Source organism: Periophthalmus magnuspinnatus, chromosome 18, assembly GCF_009829125.3.
Source record: "Periophthalmus magnuspinnatus isolate fPerMag1 chromosome 18, fPerMag1.2.pri, whole genome shotgun sequence".
Taxonomy (NCBI): domain Eukaryota; kingdom Metazoa; phylum Chordata; class Actinopteri; order Gobiiformes; family Gobiidae; genus Periophthalmus; species Periophthalmus magnuspinnatus.
In genome coordinates, this window is record NC_047143.1 from 17,543,293 (window position 1) to 17,563,586 (window position 20,294).

General features: G+C 37.1%; 1 protein-coding gene across 1 annotated transcript in view; it reads left to right on the forward strand.

Annotated features, from left to right (window-relative positions):
* sorcs2 (sortilin-related VPS10 domain containing receptor 2) overlaps positions 1-20,294 on the forward strand; it is a 381,090-nt gene that overhangs the window by 298,967 nt on the left and 61,829 nt on the right. Inside the window, exons 4-5 of the mRNA XM_055229165.1 lie at positions 14,035-14,199; positions 17,627-17,700. Of these exons, the coding sequence (XP_055085140.1) occupies positions 14,035-14,199; positions 17,627-17,700 (239 nt within the window). The remainder of the gene's footprint in view (positions 1-14,034; positions 14,200-17,626; positions 17,701-20,294) is intronic.

A 20,294-nucleotide genomic window follows, 5' to 3' on the forward strand; every position in this document is an offset into this window, starting at 1 on the left:
CAACTTGTGGGTCAGTGGGCAAACACTACCAACTGAGCTACTGAGCATTAATTTATGTATCAATAAACATAACATTGCATAACTTAGTCTCTTGTGAAAAACATTAAATATATTGTAATTATCCAGTGTTACTAGCATGTTATATAAAACTAACGTGTTCTACCATGCAGATTCTATACATTATGTAACACAACCTTATTTCAGCAGTTCTCATGATGACTTTGTGACTTTCCAACCCTGAAAAAAGAGTATATGCTAGGAAATGCCTTATAACCGTGTACATTATAATACATTATTTTCTATACCAACTGCGTGTGTATATTAATTCTATATCTACAGGTTTTTCTTCATTCTGCAGATCCAGAGCAGTAAAATCCCTCAAACATGCAAACAGAAATCTCAGGTGGCCAGTCTGTAAGCTCCTCCTAAGTCCATTGTCTATTGTAAACAGTCACATTTTTATATAGGGCTTTTCCACCTTCAAGGCACTCAAAGCTCTTTACATCAAGGAACCACTCACCCATTCACACACCAGTGTACACAGACACTGGCGGCAAGGTGGGTTAAGTGTCTTGCCCAAGGACTGTGGGAGCTGGAATCACATCCACTGATCCAGCACGTGGAATCAGTGGATCTGACCGCTCAGCCAAAGGAATCAAAACGCCAACCTTCAGACCAACCCTCTACCAAATGAGCTACTGTTGCTGAGCTATTGTCTTTGTAATAAGTTGAGTGGTGTGGGCCAGCAGATTTTATGTCCCATTCAGGCATTTTGGAACACTCACAGAAATGTTATCAAAACCTATTGTTGCTAGTATTGCCAACATTATAAATTATAGTAAAAGAAAAATTCAAAACTGTCAACTGGACAAAAAGCCTTCTTCTGTTCTGGTTAGATTACTGATGGGCACTGCCTTATATCTATCTGAAGGGAGGAGCTAACTACATTCCTACACCGTTTTGTCCAGGTGACAGATTTCTTGTTTTTGTTTTTTTACTACCATACCTGGATGACTGAGGGATTACACAAGGAAGATTATACATTATTAAAAAGTAAAAAAGCTCATAATTTTATATATAGCGATTTTCCACCTTCACTCAAAGGCTTTACATCAAGGAACCACTCTCCCACACACACACACATTCGTACACCAGTGCACGCAGACATTGGGGGCAAGGTGGGTTAAGTGTCTTGCCCATGGACACAATGACAGCATTGATCTGTGTGAATGCTGTCGTGTTGGTATGTGGATCTGGCCTCTCAATCAATAATGTTTATGTTGAGACCAGGATTTGAACTGCCAACCTTCAGATCAGTGAACAAAACAACCTAACAACTGAGCTACTGTCGCCCAGTAGTACTTGTACTTTGTTGTTTGCTTTTGGAGGTAATAACATTAGTTATTAGTATTTTTGTATGTAGAGAAGTGGTTTCCAAAATGTGGGCTTCAGCTGGTGGTACTCGGAAATCTTCGCAGTCTGGCGCACCTCTTCAGAGGTGTGACTTGTAATCCGATCTGCTAGTGGCTTTTTTTTTTACCTCTTTCCATAGGTCACAGAGTCATCACAATCTAGCACAGTTACCTTGGCAATTAAGAGTTCAAAACAAAAATGTATATCTTTGGAACAAGCAAACCAACAAAAATCCCTTATAAATAGAAAGCTGAAACTCATGAATAGATAAGATGTTTAATGCTATACTGTGGAATGTTCTGGACAAAGCAGTAGCATCTCCATGGAGAAACTGAAAAGGTGACTACAATCTTTCCCATTGCGAGTTGTGGTCAGTGTCTTGGTGTATGCCTAACCTATACAGTGGGGCAAAAAGTATTTAGTCAGCCACCAGTTGTGTAAGTTCTCCCACTTAAAAAGATGACAGGGGCCTGTAATTTTCATCATAGGTACACTTCAACTATGAGAGACGGAATGGGGGGAAAGAATCAGGGAAATCATAGTGTAAATTTTTAATTAATTAATTGGTAAATTCCTCAGTAAAATAAGTATTTGGTCACCTACAACCAAGCGAGATTTCTGGCTCTCACAGACCTGTGACTTTCTTTAAGAGGCTCTGCTGTCCTTCACTCGTTATCTGTATTAATGGCACCTGTTTGAACTCATTATCAATATAAAAGACACCTGTCCACAAGCTCAAACAGTCAGACTGCAAACTCCACTATGGCCAAGAACAAAGAGCTGTCAAAGGACACCAGAAACAAAATTGTAGACCTACACCAGGCTGTGAAGACTGAATCTGGAATATGTAAGCAGCTTGGAAAACGGAAGACATACAAGACTATGCAAGATCTCACCCCATGGGGTCAAAATGATCACAAGAATGGTGAGCAAAATTCCAGAACCACACAGGGGACCTAGTAACAAAGGCTACCATCAGTAACACACTACGCCGGGACGCAGGGACTCAAATCTTGCAGTGCCAGACGTGTCCCCCTGCTTAAGCCAGTACATGTCCAGGCCTGTCTGAAGTTTGCTAAAGAGCATTTGGATGATCCAGAAGAGGATTGGGAGAATGTCACATGGTCAGATGAAACCAAAATAGAACTTTTTGGTTAAAAAAGGAAGAGTTTGGAGGAGAAAGAATGCTGAGTTTCATCCAAAGAGCACCATAACTCCTGTGAAGCATGGGGTGGAAACATCATGCTTTGGGGCTGTTTTCATGTGATGTATCATGAGATTTTGAGTGAAAACCTCCTTCATCAGCAAGAAGATGAAATGTGGCTGGTTCTTTCAGCATGATAATGATCCCAAACACACCACCCGGGCAATGGAGGAGTGACTTCGTAAGAAGCATTTCAAGGTTCCGGAGTGGCCTAGTCTCCAGATCTCAACCCCATAGAAAATCTTTGGAGGGAGTTGAAAGTCCGTGTTGCCCAGCGACAGCCCCTAAAACATCATTGTTCTAGAGAAGATCTGCATGGAGGAATGAGCCAAACTACCAGCAACACTGTGTGAAAACCTTGTGGAGGCTTACAGAAACCTTTTTAACCTGTCATTGCCAACAAAGTATTGAGATGAACTTTTGTTATTGACCAAATACTTATTTTCCACCATAATTTGCAAATAAATTCTTTAAAAATCAGACAATGTGATTTTTTATTTATTTTTTTATTTTGTCTCTCAAAGTTGAAATGTACCTCTGATGAAAATTAAAGGCCTGTCTCATCTTTTTAAGTGGGAGAAATTACACAATTGGTGGCTGACTAAATACTTTTTGCTCCACTGTATGTGTTTTTAATGTCCCACTATATAATTACAACATTTCAAATCAATATACATTCAAACAATATTAAAGGGTCTGACTTCAAACGGTCTGATGCAGTGCCATGCAGTTGTTTCCTTATACACATGTGGACAAAATTGTTGGCTAATGAAAGAAAAACTCACAATGGTCACAGAAATAACTTGAATCTGACAAAAGTAATAATATATAAAAATTCCATGAAATTTAACCAATGAAACTCAGACATTGCTTTTCAGCCATGCTTCAACAGAATTATAAAAAAAAAAAAAATAAATAAACTCATGAAACAGGCCTGGACAAAAATGATGGTACCCCTAGAACAGACTGAAAATAATGTGACCAAAGGGACATCCAAGGTCCAAGGTGTGTCCACTAATTAGCATCACAGGTGTCTACAATCTTGTAATCATTCAGTGGGCCTATATATGGGGCTGCAGGTCGTCACTGTACTGTTTGGTGACATGGTGTGTACCACACTCAACATGGACCAGAGGAAGCAAAGGAAAGAGTTGTCTCAGGAGATTATAAAGAAAATTATAGACAAGCATGTTAAAGGTAAAGGCTATAACACCATCTCCAAGCAGCTTGATGTTCCTGTGACTCCAGTTGCACATATTATTCAGAAATTTAAGATCCATGGAACTGTAGCCAACCTCCCTGGACGTGGCCGCAGGAGGAAAATTGATGACAAATCAAAGAGACGGATAAGACGAATGTAACAAAAGAGCCCTGAAAAACTTCTAAAGAGATTAAAGGTGAACTTCAAGCTCAAGGAACATCAGTGTCAGATCGTGCCACCCGTCATTGTTTGAGCCAAAGTGGACTTAATGGGAGATGATCAAGGAGGACATCATTGTTGAAAACAAATAATAAAAAAGCCAGATTGGAATTTGCCAAACTACATGTTGACAAGCCACAAAGCTTATGGGAGAATGTCTTATGGACAGATGAGACAAAAATGTAACTTTTTGCCAAGGCACATCAGCTCTGTGTTCACAGACGGAAAAATTAAGCATATCAAGAAAAGAACTCTGTCCCTACTGTGAAACATGGAAGAGGCTGGGGCTGGGTCATGGGTTTTGCAACAGGACAATCACCCAAAACACACAGCTAAAAACACCCAAGAATGGCTAAGAGGAAAATATTGGACTATCCTAAAATGGCCTTCTATGAGCCCTGACCTAAATCCTATTGAGCATCTTTGGAAGGAGGTGAAACATGCCATCTGGAAAAGGCACCCTTCAAACCTGAGACAACTTGAGCAGTTTGCTCATGAGGAGTGGGCCAAAATACCTGCTGAGAGGTGCAGAAGTCTCATTGACAGTTACACGAATCATTTGATTGCAGTGATTGCCTCAAAAGGTTGTGCAACAAAATATTAAGTTAAACGTACCATCATTTTTGTCCAGACCTGTTTCATGAGTTTATTTTTTTTAATAATTCTGTTGAAACATGGTTGAAAAACAAATTTAACCTGATCTCATTGGCTAAATTTCATAGAATTTTTATTTATTACTACTTTTGTCAGATTCAAGTTGTTTCTGTGACCACTGGGAGTTTTTCTTTCATTAACCCACAGGTACCAACAATTTTGTCCATGTGTGTAGTTCTCATATCTCTGCTACTATTTGCACTATTTTGTCTCTCTTGAAAATGCCCATGACAGAGAATCAGCTGTCTGGGATAGTGTCAGGCAGTTGGTTTCCCAACTACAATGTGCCTCATTGGACGATGAAAGGTGACCCTGTCAGAGGCTTCTGTATTAATTATAGCGATGGGACTTTCAGCTCTTTTATGAGATCCGAATCTTTTGGATCCGTTCCTTTCATAGAGCCTTTCAAAAGAGTGGCCCTTGAACTGTTTATTTATATGCCAGAAGTCAATATGAGAACTTGTCTTATCTACAGACTAATCACAGAGAGTGTGTTTACCCTTGCTCTGCTTCTTTACCATAAACTGTATAAAGTCTATATACAGTCTATGTTCTGTACTGATTCTTGTGTTGGTTCCGCTTTAATATATGTAAAAATGCATAAAAATGAGAAAGGAAAAGTGTGTTTCTTTTAAAAACTGAGATCCAGTTCCAGTAGTTCACATTGAGCAACTGTTCAAAAGAGCCGACTCTTTCACAAACGGCACATCACTTATTAATTATTACCTCAGAAAACAATATGTGAGGTCCTTTAATGAATGAATACATGTTAAATGGTGTTATATTGCATTTTTCAACATGATGTCATCCTACTTGTGTAAGTTCCTGGAAGTCTCTGCTTTTATCTGCTGGGCACAACAGAACTGCTGTGTCTATATTCTGACTGATCGCAGAGAGGAAGTGGACTGGTCAGGCCTAAGTTACAGTACAGCAGATGGATTGTGCTGTCTGTGCATCTGCTCAGAAAGAGTCCACTGTCTGATCCACCGCCTTCATGTTCTTCTGACCAGGGATAATGCCTAGAGTTGATGAAGACTGCCACACATTGGTAGATAAAGTTTCTACGGGATTGCGGGGGATGAAATCATGAATTCATTTCTATAAACGTTAAAAACAAAGGGATGGTTTTGTATAGGGCAGAACGTTAGTTGATTAAACCTCAAATACAAATTTCAATGTTTAGTTTTTAGTTGTTTTTTTTGTGAAATTCAGTGTTTTTGATAAATACACTTTTTGTCAGTATGTCCTCAAGTGACATCACTTAAGCTTCATCTGGGTTAAATTTAGTATAAAATTTGCAATCCAATTAGTGATCAAGCCATGGAAGAAAAAACACCAAAAATTGTGATAAGGCAAGGCAATTTTATTTGTATAGCACAATCTACACACAAAAAAGACATTAAAATCACAATGCAACAAATCAAAACATAAATAATCAGAAATAATCATTTTTAAATTAATATTAAAAGAGAAGAGTGTGGAATAAAAAACTTTCAGTCATATGCACAGCTAAACAGACTGTTTTGAGCCTGGATTTAAACATTGTCAAAGGAGAGGCCTGTCTTACATCTTCTGGAAGACTGTTCCAGGTTTTAGCTGCATGAAACTCCCCATGATTCCCCATGTTTAGTACTAAGTCTGGGCATCAGCAGGAGGCCGGCCCCTGAAGTCGAGATGCGAGATGGTTCATATGGCACTAACATGTCAGAGATGTAATAATTATAAATGATGTTAGTTACCCTGTTTAAATTACTGATATCTAACACAGTATGAAGTTGACTTTTTGGTATATATTGCATACAACCAAGGTGCGATATGCAGGGGGGATGAGGGGGAGTGAGGGGGGTGGGTCTACATGTGAAGGAAGCGCAGAGACATGGAAATGATCCGATGCTGTGCAGTGCACGGTCAAAGCGGGGACATATCTTATGAGAGCAGGAAATGCTCTTGACATTTGTGCAACTCCTCAGTATTATAACAGCACAGGCAGGGCTGATGTCGTCTCCAGCTATGTGGGAGCTCAAGAGATGCTGGAGTTGTGGAGTTATGGTTCAGACAAATCGCACACTGCGTACAACCACGAAAATGTAACATACGAATGTACATATTCAAAAGTAAATTGTCAATTTAAAACATTGACTGCAACACATTAATCTGGGACAGGGATTTTTTTAAAGTTAAATTGTAATAGGTTGGTAGTATTAAATGTTAAGTGTTCATAAAATTTAGAATAAGTAAAATAAATGTTGATAGTTGATATTATTCTTTAGACCAGGTAGTGGAAAGTCCTGGGTTCTTTCTTCCACGACAGGTCTGTTCCCTTTTTTTTCAGTGCTATGTGTGTCCAGCATATGAGTGTGGGTGGCGTATGTCCGGAGGATGTCCAGCTGTCACTGCTGCCTGGGTTAAACTGACTCATGTCCTTTAAATAGAGACATATTGGCAGACAGAGACCTGACTGACAGGTCAGACCCACAGGGACGACAGCACTAAAGCCACTCTCCACTCACAAGTGCAGAGCAGAGGGAATCTATTCACTATTTCAATCAAGACCATTTTCAGTGATTTAAAGGGACTGGTTTCTTATAAACATGAAAACAGAAGTAGTTGATTTTAAATGTGTTTAGAATTTAACAGGGATAAAAAAAAATATATGTATATATATAAGGAGTACCAACCTCTCACCTTACAGTCCCAGTCTTGTGCAGTGGTAGAGACTTCAAAAATTTCAAGGCTAAAGATGGGGTGCCCTGGGAGCAGACGGAGCAGTTGATGTGGGCTGGATCAGACACAGACAGGAGCAGGCCAGAGGAAAGGTGCATGCCGGTGTCCAGAGACATGGGACTTGGCCGAACACCTGAAAGTTGTATTACCAGTAGCAAAACTGATGGCATCCAGACCACCAAACTCTATACATGTTATACGACCAGAGATAATTACATATTGGGTTATTTATTTAGAAGAAAATGTGTTACAGTGTTAAGAAAAGTGCTAGTCTGTGACGCTTAGGGTGAGTAAACTCAGATAAATAGTAAACAGAATATGCAGGGTGGGTTTTTTTAAGGCACAGATGGAACTGTTTACTCAATACCCCCAAATGTGGCTTTTAATTGTAGTGCTGTTGCTACATAGAGGTGAACAGTTGAACAGTTGTACTATATTCTATCCTTGCATATAGCTCACAAGTTGCAAAACATGAAATGCTAGCATGAAAATTTACAAGCAAACACATCTGAATTACAATAGTCTTATTAATAATATTTATTATTTCCCACCTCTGACTTGAAAAAAGGTCCTAGTTCCCACTTGCAAACTGGAAGACGATTAAAGGACTCCACTTCACATATGAGTTAAAGTGTAGCATATTCCAACAATGCTAATTACAACATAAAGTGGATCTGAAGTTAACCACCACACATGGTTAACCAAACACTACCAACTGAGCAACAGCTCAGAGTGTTTCTCCACTGATCGGAAGGTTGGTGGTCCAAATCCTGGTCTTGACATAAACATCCTTGGTTGAGTGTTCAGATCCACTGACCCACAGGTTTGCGATCTGCTTCCAGCTCCTACAGATGAATACTGTCATTGTGTCCTTGGACAAGACACTTAACCCACCTTGCCCGCAGTGTCTGTGTACACTGGTGTATTTGTATGTATGTGAATGAGTGAGTGGTTCATTGATGTAAAGCACTTTGTGTGCCTTGAAGCTGGAAAAGCACTATATAAAAATGTGACCATTTACTGTTTCCATAAACAATGTAAACATTTGTTACTGGTTAAATGCAAAAAAAACATGTTCAAGAAATTCATATAACAATAATATATAATATATATATATATATATATATATATATATATATATATATATATATATATATATATATATATATATATATATATATATATATATATATATATATATATATATATATATATATATATATATATTCTTTTTTTCTTTTTTTACATATATACCTTGCTAACCTTGCTCTCCTAACACAACCCAAACATCACCCAAAATACTACAAAATGTACCCACCAACTTCTCTCTTCCTCTTGTAATCAGACTCACTGTTTTCTCAAGGTGACCATGAAATAATTACCATCCACTCCAGAGCTTGCCGACTCCCAAACAGCTTGAAATCCATAAAGAAAAATGCAAACAACATAAAAAAAATACTTTCTACCATCTGTGCATAGAATTGCTCTAGCCTCTTCTGTCTTTTCTCTCTCCTGCTTTTCTGTGGCAGCTACACAAACAGTGGCCCTTTAATTGACCATTCAGAGAAGGACCAAGTGCGCGCATGGCTCTTCACTTGTGAGACACGCCAGTTAATTGCGCTCCTGATGAGAATACTGAAGAACAAAATGCAGGTGCTATACTTCAACATTCAACACCGCAGAGCATACGAAACTCACAGAGTTCAAGAATGTGTGCAAAAATGAAGGTTGTATGAGTGATGCAATGAGAGAGAGGAGAATAATAATAATTTAGATTTTTTTTAATGCAATTATATTTGTTGACTTGAATTTAAATTATGGATTGACTTTAAAGGAGTCTTTTGTCCTAAAGATTGTTACTTTCTTCAATCTGCCCTGACACACAATCTACTTACCTGTCTAAAATGTGCTTTATGTACATTTACACTGGCCTGTATAATCACTTAGTCGTTCAGGTATGATCCATAGTGAAAGAAAAATAAAAAATCTGTTAACTGGATAAAAAATTGTGGGAGTGAAGACGTTTCACTGCTTCTTCAATTCTGGTCAGATTACTGGTGGACACTGCCTTCTATCTATTTGAAGGGAGGAGCTAGCTACAATATTTTGTCCAGTTCATAGATTTGAATTGTTCTTTTCCTTTTACATAAATCTTCTCATCTCAATGAAGATGTTATAGTTTTGCCCTAAATGTTCCAAAGTATGGCATAAACCCAACAAGCAGGTGACATCACCAAGCATGTAATCTTTAGTGAAGACGGCATCAATTGTTCTCTATTTGCTTATGATTATGCTGCATATAATATGAGTAAAATTATACATAATGTACATTATACATAAACACACATGAACGACAAAATACATTAAATCTGGTTATTAAAACAAGAATATATGTACAAAATATCGATGGTCTTGTTACTCCAGTCCAATTTTTGCTCACCCATTCGTCAAATAGCAAAAACCTCTTAAGAATAACATGAAGGTGACAGATGGCTGTAAATAAACAATGAGAACAGCTTTAGTTCAAGAACTTTTGACCTCCTCCGAGCCAACCAAAATGTGTTTTTATCATCCCATGTTTGAATTTTTCAACACTGGATCATGTATTATTTATAAAATGTAGGATTCTTGTCTCATTCAAAGAAAAGGCTGTCTGGGGGTAAAACAGCAATGTCTACGATACAGGGTATTGTTGAGAAAGTAGCAACGATTTCCCTTAAATGTGGTTCAATACAATGCGGTTTGTACTGTCTCATTCAATCTTGCAAGAAAAATATCAGCTGAAGCGTTTCATGTAGCTAGCTGTGATTAGCATTAGGGGAAAAAACTAACATTATATATTTGATGCTCTCTTACAGCAATGGACAGACACAAAGCACTTCTGTCTGCATTAGTCACTTCATTTTGTAGTGGCAGAATGTAACCATAGCCTTGCCTTTACATAATAGTGACGTAAAAATACCTGGATCATGTACAGCAGGTTAATATGAACATTTTAAGATTAAAATGATGAGTCTGACAGCCGTAGTTACAGAGAGAGGGGCGAATGTTTTCCAATGTAAAATGGATTGGAGTCGGAGTCAATGGAGCCGAAAGCCCACCTATACTAACTTTCTATTTGGAACATGGTGTCTAGTGGGTTAGCTATGTCCATTTATATATACAGTCTATGTACTTAAGAAAGTAAAAGTAGTAAAGTACTGTACCTAAGTAAAAAAAAAAAAAAAAAAGATAGATACTACATTTGAAGCTTTATTAGATCTCAAAATCTGTCCGAAATACTAATCTAAGTACATTTTTAAACAGGTACTTTAATACTTTTACTTGAATCAATTTTTTCAGGTGATACTTTTACTTGAGTTTTTGTTTTTTTGTTTGTTTGTTTTTTTGCTCCAGTATTTCTACTTTTACTTTTACACCATGTATAGACAATTGGTAATGGGGAAACCAACTTGACTACTGGATCAAACCTCATGAAAACAAAATTGTATTAACTATTACTGGCCTATAGAATGTTGAGATGTCATCTGAAACCCTGCTTTACCTTTGTTCTGGTAACTAACATTAGCATTAGCAAAACATCTCTTAAAAAAAGAAAAAAAAAATGCTCATCAGTTGTAATATCTGAAATTTAAAATGACCTCAGAAAGAGTAGATAACCCAGCACACCGCAGATGCTAACGTGGATCTACAACTATAGCTATAAACAATAACACTTCTGCTCTGGCTGCCCAACCTTTGTGATTGTTTGATTTTGAGTGAGTTGAATGTGTCACTTTTTCTACTTAATTGTACATATAACAAGCACAAGTCTTGTTCATAATTCCTTTTTTGTCATTATCAGTTTGGCATTCACTGTTATAGCCTGGCTGCCAAGTGAAGCAGATGTTTGGAGCGCTCACATCTGTCAGATTGTGATATCCATTATTTGGCAGGCAGAAAATGCAAAACCATAAATCCCATAATATTCTCTCTAATACCTTTGTGCACTAACTATTGATACTTTGCAGGTGGGGGGTTGGGGGGTGAAGATAACTAGAAGCACTGCTCTGTCTGAAGTTAAACTTTGATCTGAGCTTTTTAACACAATCTGACCATTTTATCACAATCTGACCATAAATAACTGACTTAGTTTGAACTGCACCAGGTAAGCTGATTGTGACATGTCTATTAGTCTATCAAATAACATTACAGCTAGTTAGCATTAGCTAACAGTTTTTCAGTCTCTCTTACCACTCTGTTAGAAATCCAACACCTAAACAGGACCATGAACGCTGGGATTGATAACAGGCTCCTGAAAATGTGTTGTTTAAATCAATTTTGTATTTTTTTCTTGAATTTTCAGACAATCTAAAACGCATCAGGCTGTGCTCAGGAACTCGGATTTCCAAGATGAGATTTTTGCATTTTTGTGCTTTTATCTTGGAAAGTCGTGATTTTGATGTCAGCATCAATAAAATCACTCAGTCAGCTTTTAAAAGAGCTAACCAGTAAGAGCTGTTGCTGTTAGCCTTTTCAAGACTAAATACCATTTGTTTATTTTACCTATTACATCTGTAATTAATGAAGTCATTAATGTCAAGTCTTTCTTGTGCAGATCTGTTGCTTTTATGATATGGATAACTGATGGTTAGAACCCCTTAACCTTTTAAGGACTGAGCACACTATAGACCAGTATAGCTCGCCAAGACTTTTATTCTTTTTTAGCCATAAAAATCATGTTAAAGGAAGTATCAGAATATACTGCATTTTTTCACACAACTACCTCCATTTTACATATCTATCCGTATTTTTTCTTTGGTGCATTGAATAAGTGACTGGGAAAATCCACGCAGCACCTGTGCTCTCATTCGTCATCTTCGAGGGACAACAGAGACTGATTACCGTAATGACAGTAAAATATTTAAAGAGCTCCATGCCTCTGCTTTGAGATGCTGTTTGAATTTACATGGTTGCGGAGTTACGGTAACAGAAAATTCCACACCCACGCTTTATCAGCGACGATAGCATTTGCCTCTATAGGGTTAATGGAACAACTTTTAGTCATATGTGGAGGTCGAGCATAAGGTTTTGGCCCACATTCTCAAGTTGTTTTTGCCATTTGTGCGAGTGTTCATGTGTATTTTTCAACTCAGAAAAGCGAGGAACGAGCTCCATGATAGGAAGACACACTTGAGCATTATACCGTCCCTCAAAAGTTCCCCAAAAGACATGCTTCTCTGACTTTTCCACGTATTTTATGTTATTATATCTAACAATATCTGTGTATATCTGTTGTACAATAGCGTTACTTTTCATTAGTCAATTAAGTTATGAATAACAAACCATGGTAACTGCTGAACATTCTGCTAGACATACATGCAGAATCTCCCAGGATAATGTCACTGTAAAGTACCAATATGAATGGGAAATGCACTATGTAGCTCACTGAAATCAATGTTTCCTATTGGTCGCTCTACTAGTTGACATCCTGGTCGCTAATGATGATTGGTGGCTTGCTGGTCCCGTAGGTGCCCTGTGTTTAACGTATTCACTTTATGACCTATGAAAGCAAAATAGATAATCAATACTTCACAGTCTAGCAAGGTGTGGGATGAACTGAGGCAACATAGTGCAGAATGAATAATACTTGTCACAATAGCTGCTGGAAATGGTTGGACTACTGTGTGAGGTCGGTAAAGTAAGCTAGAATTTGACATTTTGACATTCTGATTCTGATAAAAAAAAACTACAGGTGGAATTAATATTTATTCATGTAAATCTAACAGTTCATTAAAGGTGCACTGTGTAACTTTTCTGCTGGAGCTGTTATTGCTTTTCCTATGTTCCACAGTTTGGCATTTAATGTATTTAGACAAGCGACAAGCAAGTGCGCTACTAGGGCGAGTTACAGGTCAGATCTGTGGAGAGGTGACCCTGTGCACAGAATGAATGAATAAATGTCAAGGTATAAATGAGTTTAATGTCATATGTGGAACATTTCAGGCACTACATTTCAGCAATAAAATATCCATGGAGATGAGCAGGTGACACAACCTCTCCCTTAAAAGTTACATAGTACACCAATAATGTAGTAATTTAGATTACATGCAGTAAAGTGACTTAACTGGTTTCCATGGTTACCAAAAAATGACTGTTGCTTTGTTTTAGCTAGTAGTTGTTTTACAATGGCACTTGAACTAACATCTTAAAATACCTAAGCGAATGGCTCTTATTATAGGTTTTTTAAGATAATAGAACGTTTATTCATCCCACAACAGGGAAATTTCATTGTTGCAACATGAAGCATGAGGACATCATAAAAATGAAAATATGCTACTTAAAAATAGACCATAAGAAGATTAGAATAAAAATAATTACATAAATACATGATTCTTTTTTAATTAGAAATATAGATTCAGCACTCTACCTACTTTACAATGAATATCTAGGAAAGCTTGGAAATTAACAGTGACCCTTGTATTAACCCTAATGGTGCCTAGCTAGCGTTTTCTCTGATTGCTTTGTTATCAATTTGCATATGTACCAGTATTGATATAGCCGTTTCGCTGATTGTGTGACTTGCCTGTGACCTCTGACCTCTGATCCGTCCCTTATTCTTCTTCTTCTTCTTCTCCAGGTGATTCTGGTGGGTTCATCTATAAACGAACGTGACCAGATGCTGTTCATAAGTGTAGACGAGGGCTCCTCTTTCCAGCGCCAACCCGTGAACTTTAACCCCGACACGCTGCTCTTCCACCCCACAGAGGAGGACAAGCTGCTGGCTTACTGCAAGGACGGCACGGTTAGTACACACAACTAGAACCATGCAACAAAGTGATATGATCAAAAACATGTTCAATATTTTCTACTAGTGTTGTCACGATACTAAAATTTCAAACACAATTTCGATACTAAGGAATTCACTTAATACTCGATACTGATTCTGATACCAGAACTTTTATCTTAGCATGAGGTCTAATACTAGTTCTGATAAAGCTCAAAATGACACCACAACTGTTCAGGAAAGCTCAAGTTTCTCCAGTTAATGTGATTATTGCAGTACTGATACTTGCTCAAATGAGTATCTACTTTCGATATTAGCTTTAGTATCGATTAAGATCTTATTTTGAAAACCCTATCTTCTACCTTGGACCACTTCTGCAATGAGTGCGTTTTTTCATGGTCGATGCCAACAATTATTATTTTATGAACCAGAGAAACTAATTTGCTAAAAACTCACTCATCCAACAAAAAATATCGGATTGTGGACATTTAAGGCTGATAGCTAATTTGCTAAGAAGTGCAAATGTTGGCAATCTCTAATTGTATGGTATTACGAAAAAACTGTTCTTGATTGATCTTGAGGATTTTTACAGTTTTTTCCAATTTAATAGCCACATACTCCGCAATTTTTTGTTTCCTCATCATAAACATACCTGGAGTTGTGTTTTGTTTCATTCACACATATTTATCACACAAATCCTAAATTTTTAGGCGGAGTTCTCTCTCACCTTATGATGTGTTTTTTAACTCTATACACCTTCACTACAATCAGCTGTTAACTTGAAAACTACTATTTCATGACATCACAAGGTAGAACAGATTATTTTGAGCTTTGGAGATGTAGACAGCCTAATAATGCAGGATTACTCAAACATGTGTGAATGAAACAAAGCACAACTCCAGGTAAGTTTTTGAGAAAGTAACAACATTATAACATGACTTAAAGCTCATAGGAGTCAATTTTGCATAATATAGGACCTTTAATAGTCCATATGCACAGGGAAGATGTGGGCACAATCTTCTTACACCAACCCCACAAAGAACAGTCTTATCGGTGCAGACAGAGCGTTCCACAGTGCACTCCATGTTCTCTCGGTAGCTCATGGCACCAGATTCAACAGGATACATTTTCCAGTGCAACAATCCATTTGCACACGTCCCATTATCACACAAGCTGCACCGGACACGAGATGTACCGGAACACCATACAGCTGCAGGGAACAGGGGAATCAAAGCAAAACAGAATTCAAAGAAGTGCATAGAAAAATGTTGCACTTCATTTGCATTTAGAATGTTCTGTCCATCCTGTACTATATTGCATTGTTTGGACACTACATAAGAGTAGGTTTAAGTGTCTTGCTCAAGGACACAGGGAATATGCAGTGCCAATGGTAATTAAAACAATTTATCTATTGATTGTCCTCCTGTATGTATGGAATGTATGTATTACTAAGCTGCACTATATGTAACTTTTCTGGTGGGGTTTACTATCTGCTTGTCTGGTTTTGTGAAGAATGCTGCTGGTTTTGCCTAGAATGTTCCATGGTATGGCATTAAATGTAACAATTTTGGATTAATTTACAAAATAAATCTGGTGCACAAAACTCTCTTGAAAAACATGCATTATTACTGTTGAGTGTAGTCACCCCATCACAGATCTGACCAAATTGGCTGGGTGATGTTACCTGCTTGTTTCCATGGAGAAAGATATGTTTAATGCTACAACGTGGAACATTCCAGGCAGAGCAATAACATCTCCATAGAGACGAGCAGGTACTGACCAGAAAAGTTACGTAGTGTATTAATAAGCAAATCCTTGTAATATATTGTGAAATTATTAAACCTAAAAAACAAATACAGATTTAAGTTTTGTGACAGTTAAGTAAAAATTCAAACATTTTTTACAGAAACCTAGCAGGGTCAAAAGTGCAAGTTTGATTCAAGTGTTCTTCTGCTTCATTTGGCAACCAGAAATATACTAACGTCCTGACTGCAGAGGTTACTTTATAAAGTATGAGTTCAATCAGTGTCAAATGAGATGCACTTAATAGTCCTAGTAAAACTCCATCTAGACATTTTCAACTTGCATTAAATCTATGACTAAATAAACCTAAAAAACAGGATAATTATTCAGCTAGATACTCCATAATAACTTCTTACTATAAAAACTTATAAAGCACTTGTCCAATTTAGGACCTGATTTGCATACCGTGACCACAAAAACATCACCACAGTGAGAGCCAATAAAATAGAGCTTCAGGTGCAGACAGAATGACAGACTCACAGTGGCGCAAGTTACAAACTCCAGAAACACCAAAAATAAATTAAAGAAGAGTTTATTACTCACCTCTTGTAATGTTGTGAAGTTAAAGTGCAGCATTCTCATCCAAATTATCCATAGAATGTTTCCTCCTCAAATGACACATAGTCCACAAAACGGCACTGTTAATTCAATATGAAACATTCTATAAAAAAAAGAAAAAAAAGGCGAGAGTAGGTCTTTAAGCAAGGGGTGAAACTGCTGCAGATTACCTATAGTAATTCTATTTCCTGTGTCATGTGTCACCGACCTTCCATGCATTAAAGGCATTTATCTGGACTATGGCACCACACTTCACAAATAATAATTACACACTTTTGACTTGCATGTAAACTAGAAGTGCAATGCTCTGATCTTTTGAACACTTGAGTCATTTTACTTTAGAAAGGAAACAGCTCACAACTTTTAGCTTGTAGTGCACGGTTTCTTCACTGCCATATCCTGCTGCAATCTTTGCACTTGGAGATTTTAACTTTCATCCTATTCTCTTTGTGTCTGTGGTTTGCGCTTTTTGTCACACATTTAAAAATCTTGTGTGATGGGCTTTTTTTCATTACCCATAGCAGTAAGGTTGCAGCATTTTATTGCCATTTGCCAAGTAAAAAAATATTTTCTTCACAAATCTAACATGAGACTCATATAGGCATAAAAAAAAGATCATACATTTTCTAACTAACATTTATAAACTATAAACTTGAGTACTGTCAGATGATTTATTATTTATTATTTTTTGTTTCCTACAATGAGTTATAGGCTTATGTCTACAGCTTGCTTAAACTATATAAATACATGTTTTGTAATTCATAATTGTAAGTATCAGTTGCCATTTTGGTCCATTTTGTTTCAACACAATTCTATACTCTTCACCCTCTCCCAGTCTTTCACACATAAGGGATCGTTCGTCTGCGCAGATCAATACATTTTCATTATGGAGTGAATCAATGCTCCAGCAGCCCACTTCACTTTAGCACCACTGTTTTTCTCACAACTCATAAAATATAGGCCAACCACATACCTGCTATTGAATGATGAAATAACATCAGTTTGTCAAGCATGGTATTTTTTATGGCTTTGTATGCTTTATGTGTTTATTTTTATTGAGTTTTTTTTATCTTCTTTGTTGCAGCTGTATGCTTCCACGGACCTAGGGAGGAAGTGGACTCTACTGCAAGAGAGAGTTACCAAGGATAAAATCTTCTGGTGAGTTTGAAAAGCAACTATTGGTGTTGCAAGGTTGGTCTAGTGCAGAGTAACAATGGACAGGTTATCTACGCTAGAATGCATAAAATTGCTAGCATAAAAATTTCAGAAATGTAACAAATTTGTTATCAAGTTAACCTGTCCACTCAAAACCCATTTAAAGTAGATCATGGTCTTTCATTTTGTGCTAAACCAACTATTTACAACTACTGTTTTTGTTGATTCATAACCAATTATTTTAGTTTTAGATTGATTTATAAAGGATTTATTGATAATTGTCCTGAAAATAAACATTTTACTTGGTAGATGCAATGAGTTAAAACTTCTCTGCTTGTATAAAGATGTTGTAGGATAGAGCTTGCATTGTAGTGTTTGCAAGAAGGTCTCAGTGCTGTCTGGTTGCAAACAACCAAACAAACAAACAATAAATAAAATTAAATTAATTTCAATGGAATAGGCTCTGTGCAAAAATGCGTCCTAACTAGCTTACTGTGTCACTAAGCTATGAGTCACTTTAATATAAATCAGAAAACCTAAAATAAGCAACCAATCAAAAATTAAATGAATTTAAATAAACACTACCCAATTCTTTTTATATGTAGAACATTTCAGTTTGTGGTGCTGTTACAATGTTTATTATCCCTAAAAATTAGCATTAGCATTGAGACACAAACATCTCTCTTTCTAAACACAGAAGTGTCCTCCTGTGAAATATTCATTGTATTTGTGTTTAACATGTTGTCAGTGACATCCACCTACAGCTCATTTTCCACTGCCGGATATGTAAATATGAATTCATTTTTTCATGACACTGAAAAATCTCATAGAGATACAATTAGACAGGAAGTAGTGATGCTTAAAATAACTGGATAAGGTATTGCTAGCTTAGGGCTGTCTCAAGTTGGATTAGTATCCACTCATTGGTACTACAATGAAAAAATCCCTCCTGCCCAGAAAGGATTTTTCTCATAGAGCACAATGTAATCACAAACTGCTCGTGTTCGGCTGACAGCACCTACAGCTTTTACAGGTCAAATTTTGTGGTGATTTTTACCTATTTTCAGGTCATAAACTTTTTCTACGCTCAAAATCCATCTGTTGTCTAAAAAAAATGCCTTTTAATCGTTAGCTTTGGCTTTGCTCTATAACTGCTCTAGCTAAGTTCAAGTGCTGATTGGTTCTAGTGGTCATGTGGTATGACATGAATGAGCGCGTGAGCTTGTTCTCCTTGTGCAGCGTCTCATGGGGGGTCGCTCAACTGCGCATGGTCAATGGACAGGGCAGGACCCGATGTACCTAGCTACTAAAGACTTCAATGGGCAGCCATGTTTAGGCCTCAGGGCTTGTTGCCAGCCTATTAAATTAAAAGAAAACACATGATTAGTATTTATTTTTTTTATATGGTGGTGCATATTAATTGGCATGCTAATGTAAACATTGCTGGATTACATATAGATAAATATCCAAATACAACGTACACACAGGAGATTAGTAAAACACAAGAAATTAAAAAAAAAAAAGGTTTTGACTAATGAAAACATCACTGATTCTACTTTAGTCACAGCTCAATTGCACTATTCTGTAAAAATGTGAAAAACTAGATAGCAAAACAACCAATAATACAATATAATTTATAAATCATACACTCGCCCTATTTCACCTATACTCCCTGTACCTCATCAATCTTGTTGCTCATATATATATATATATATATATATATATATATATATATATATATATATATATATATTATATATATATATATATATATATATATATATATATATATATATATATATATATATATATATATATATATATATATATATATATATATATATATATATAGTTGCCCGTATAACTTTCCACAACACAGCCTATGGCACCACTCCTGTTTAGAAATTAAAATCACAGCCAAAGGTTAGCAGCTAAAGACCCAGCTTGTGCGGTGAAAATATATATGTGTTCTAAGACGCCAGAGATGTTCTCACTGTTGGTCTGGTGTTGAGCAATAATAATAATAATAATAATACATCAAACTTACGTAGTGTTTTTTTGGCCACTCAAAGGTGCTTTCCAAACAATAAGAAAACAGTACAAGACGACGGTGGAAGTCATGGGGGAATGCCAGATTGAATAGGTGAGTTTTTAGTAGTGATTTGAAGTGATGCAATGAGTCCGTGTTCCTGAGGGGTTGTGGGAACAAGGTTCAGTGCTTTGTCCTGATGAGGGGAGTGATGAGGTTAATGTCAGCTGATCTGGGGTGGTGGGTGGGACCATAGACTTGCCACCATGTTCCAAATTAGCAAGTGACCATGGGCGCGCTTTCAGCTCCAATGACTCTGTCACCCCTCTCTGTGTAACTGCTGCAGTGAGCCTTGTCATTTTGGCCTTAAAATGTTCATATTGACCTACATGATCCTGGTGTTTTTATTTTGTTATTTTGTCCATGAATAAACATACATGGACATTAGTTGCCTTCTTTTCCCGAGGTCACTCCCGCTAGCGTTAGCAACAGGTTTGACTGACAATGTTAATATGCACCAGATCCCTGCTAGACCAGCAGTGTAGGCTGAAAGGGGCGTTACCTTTAA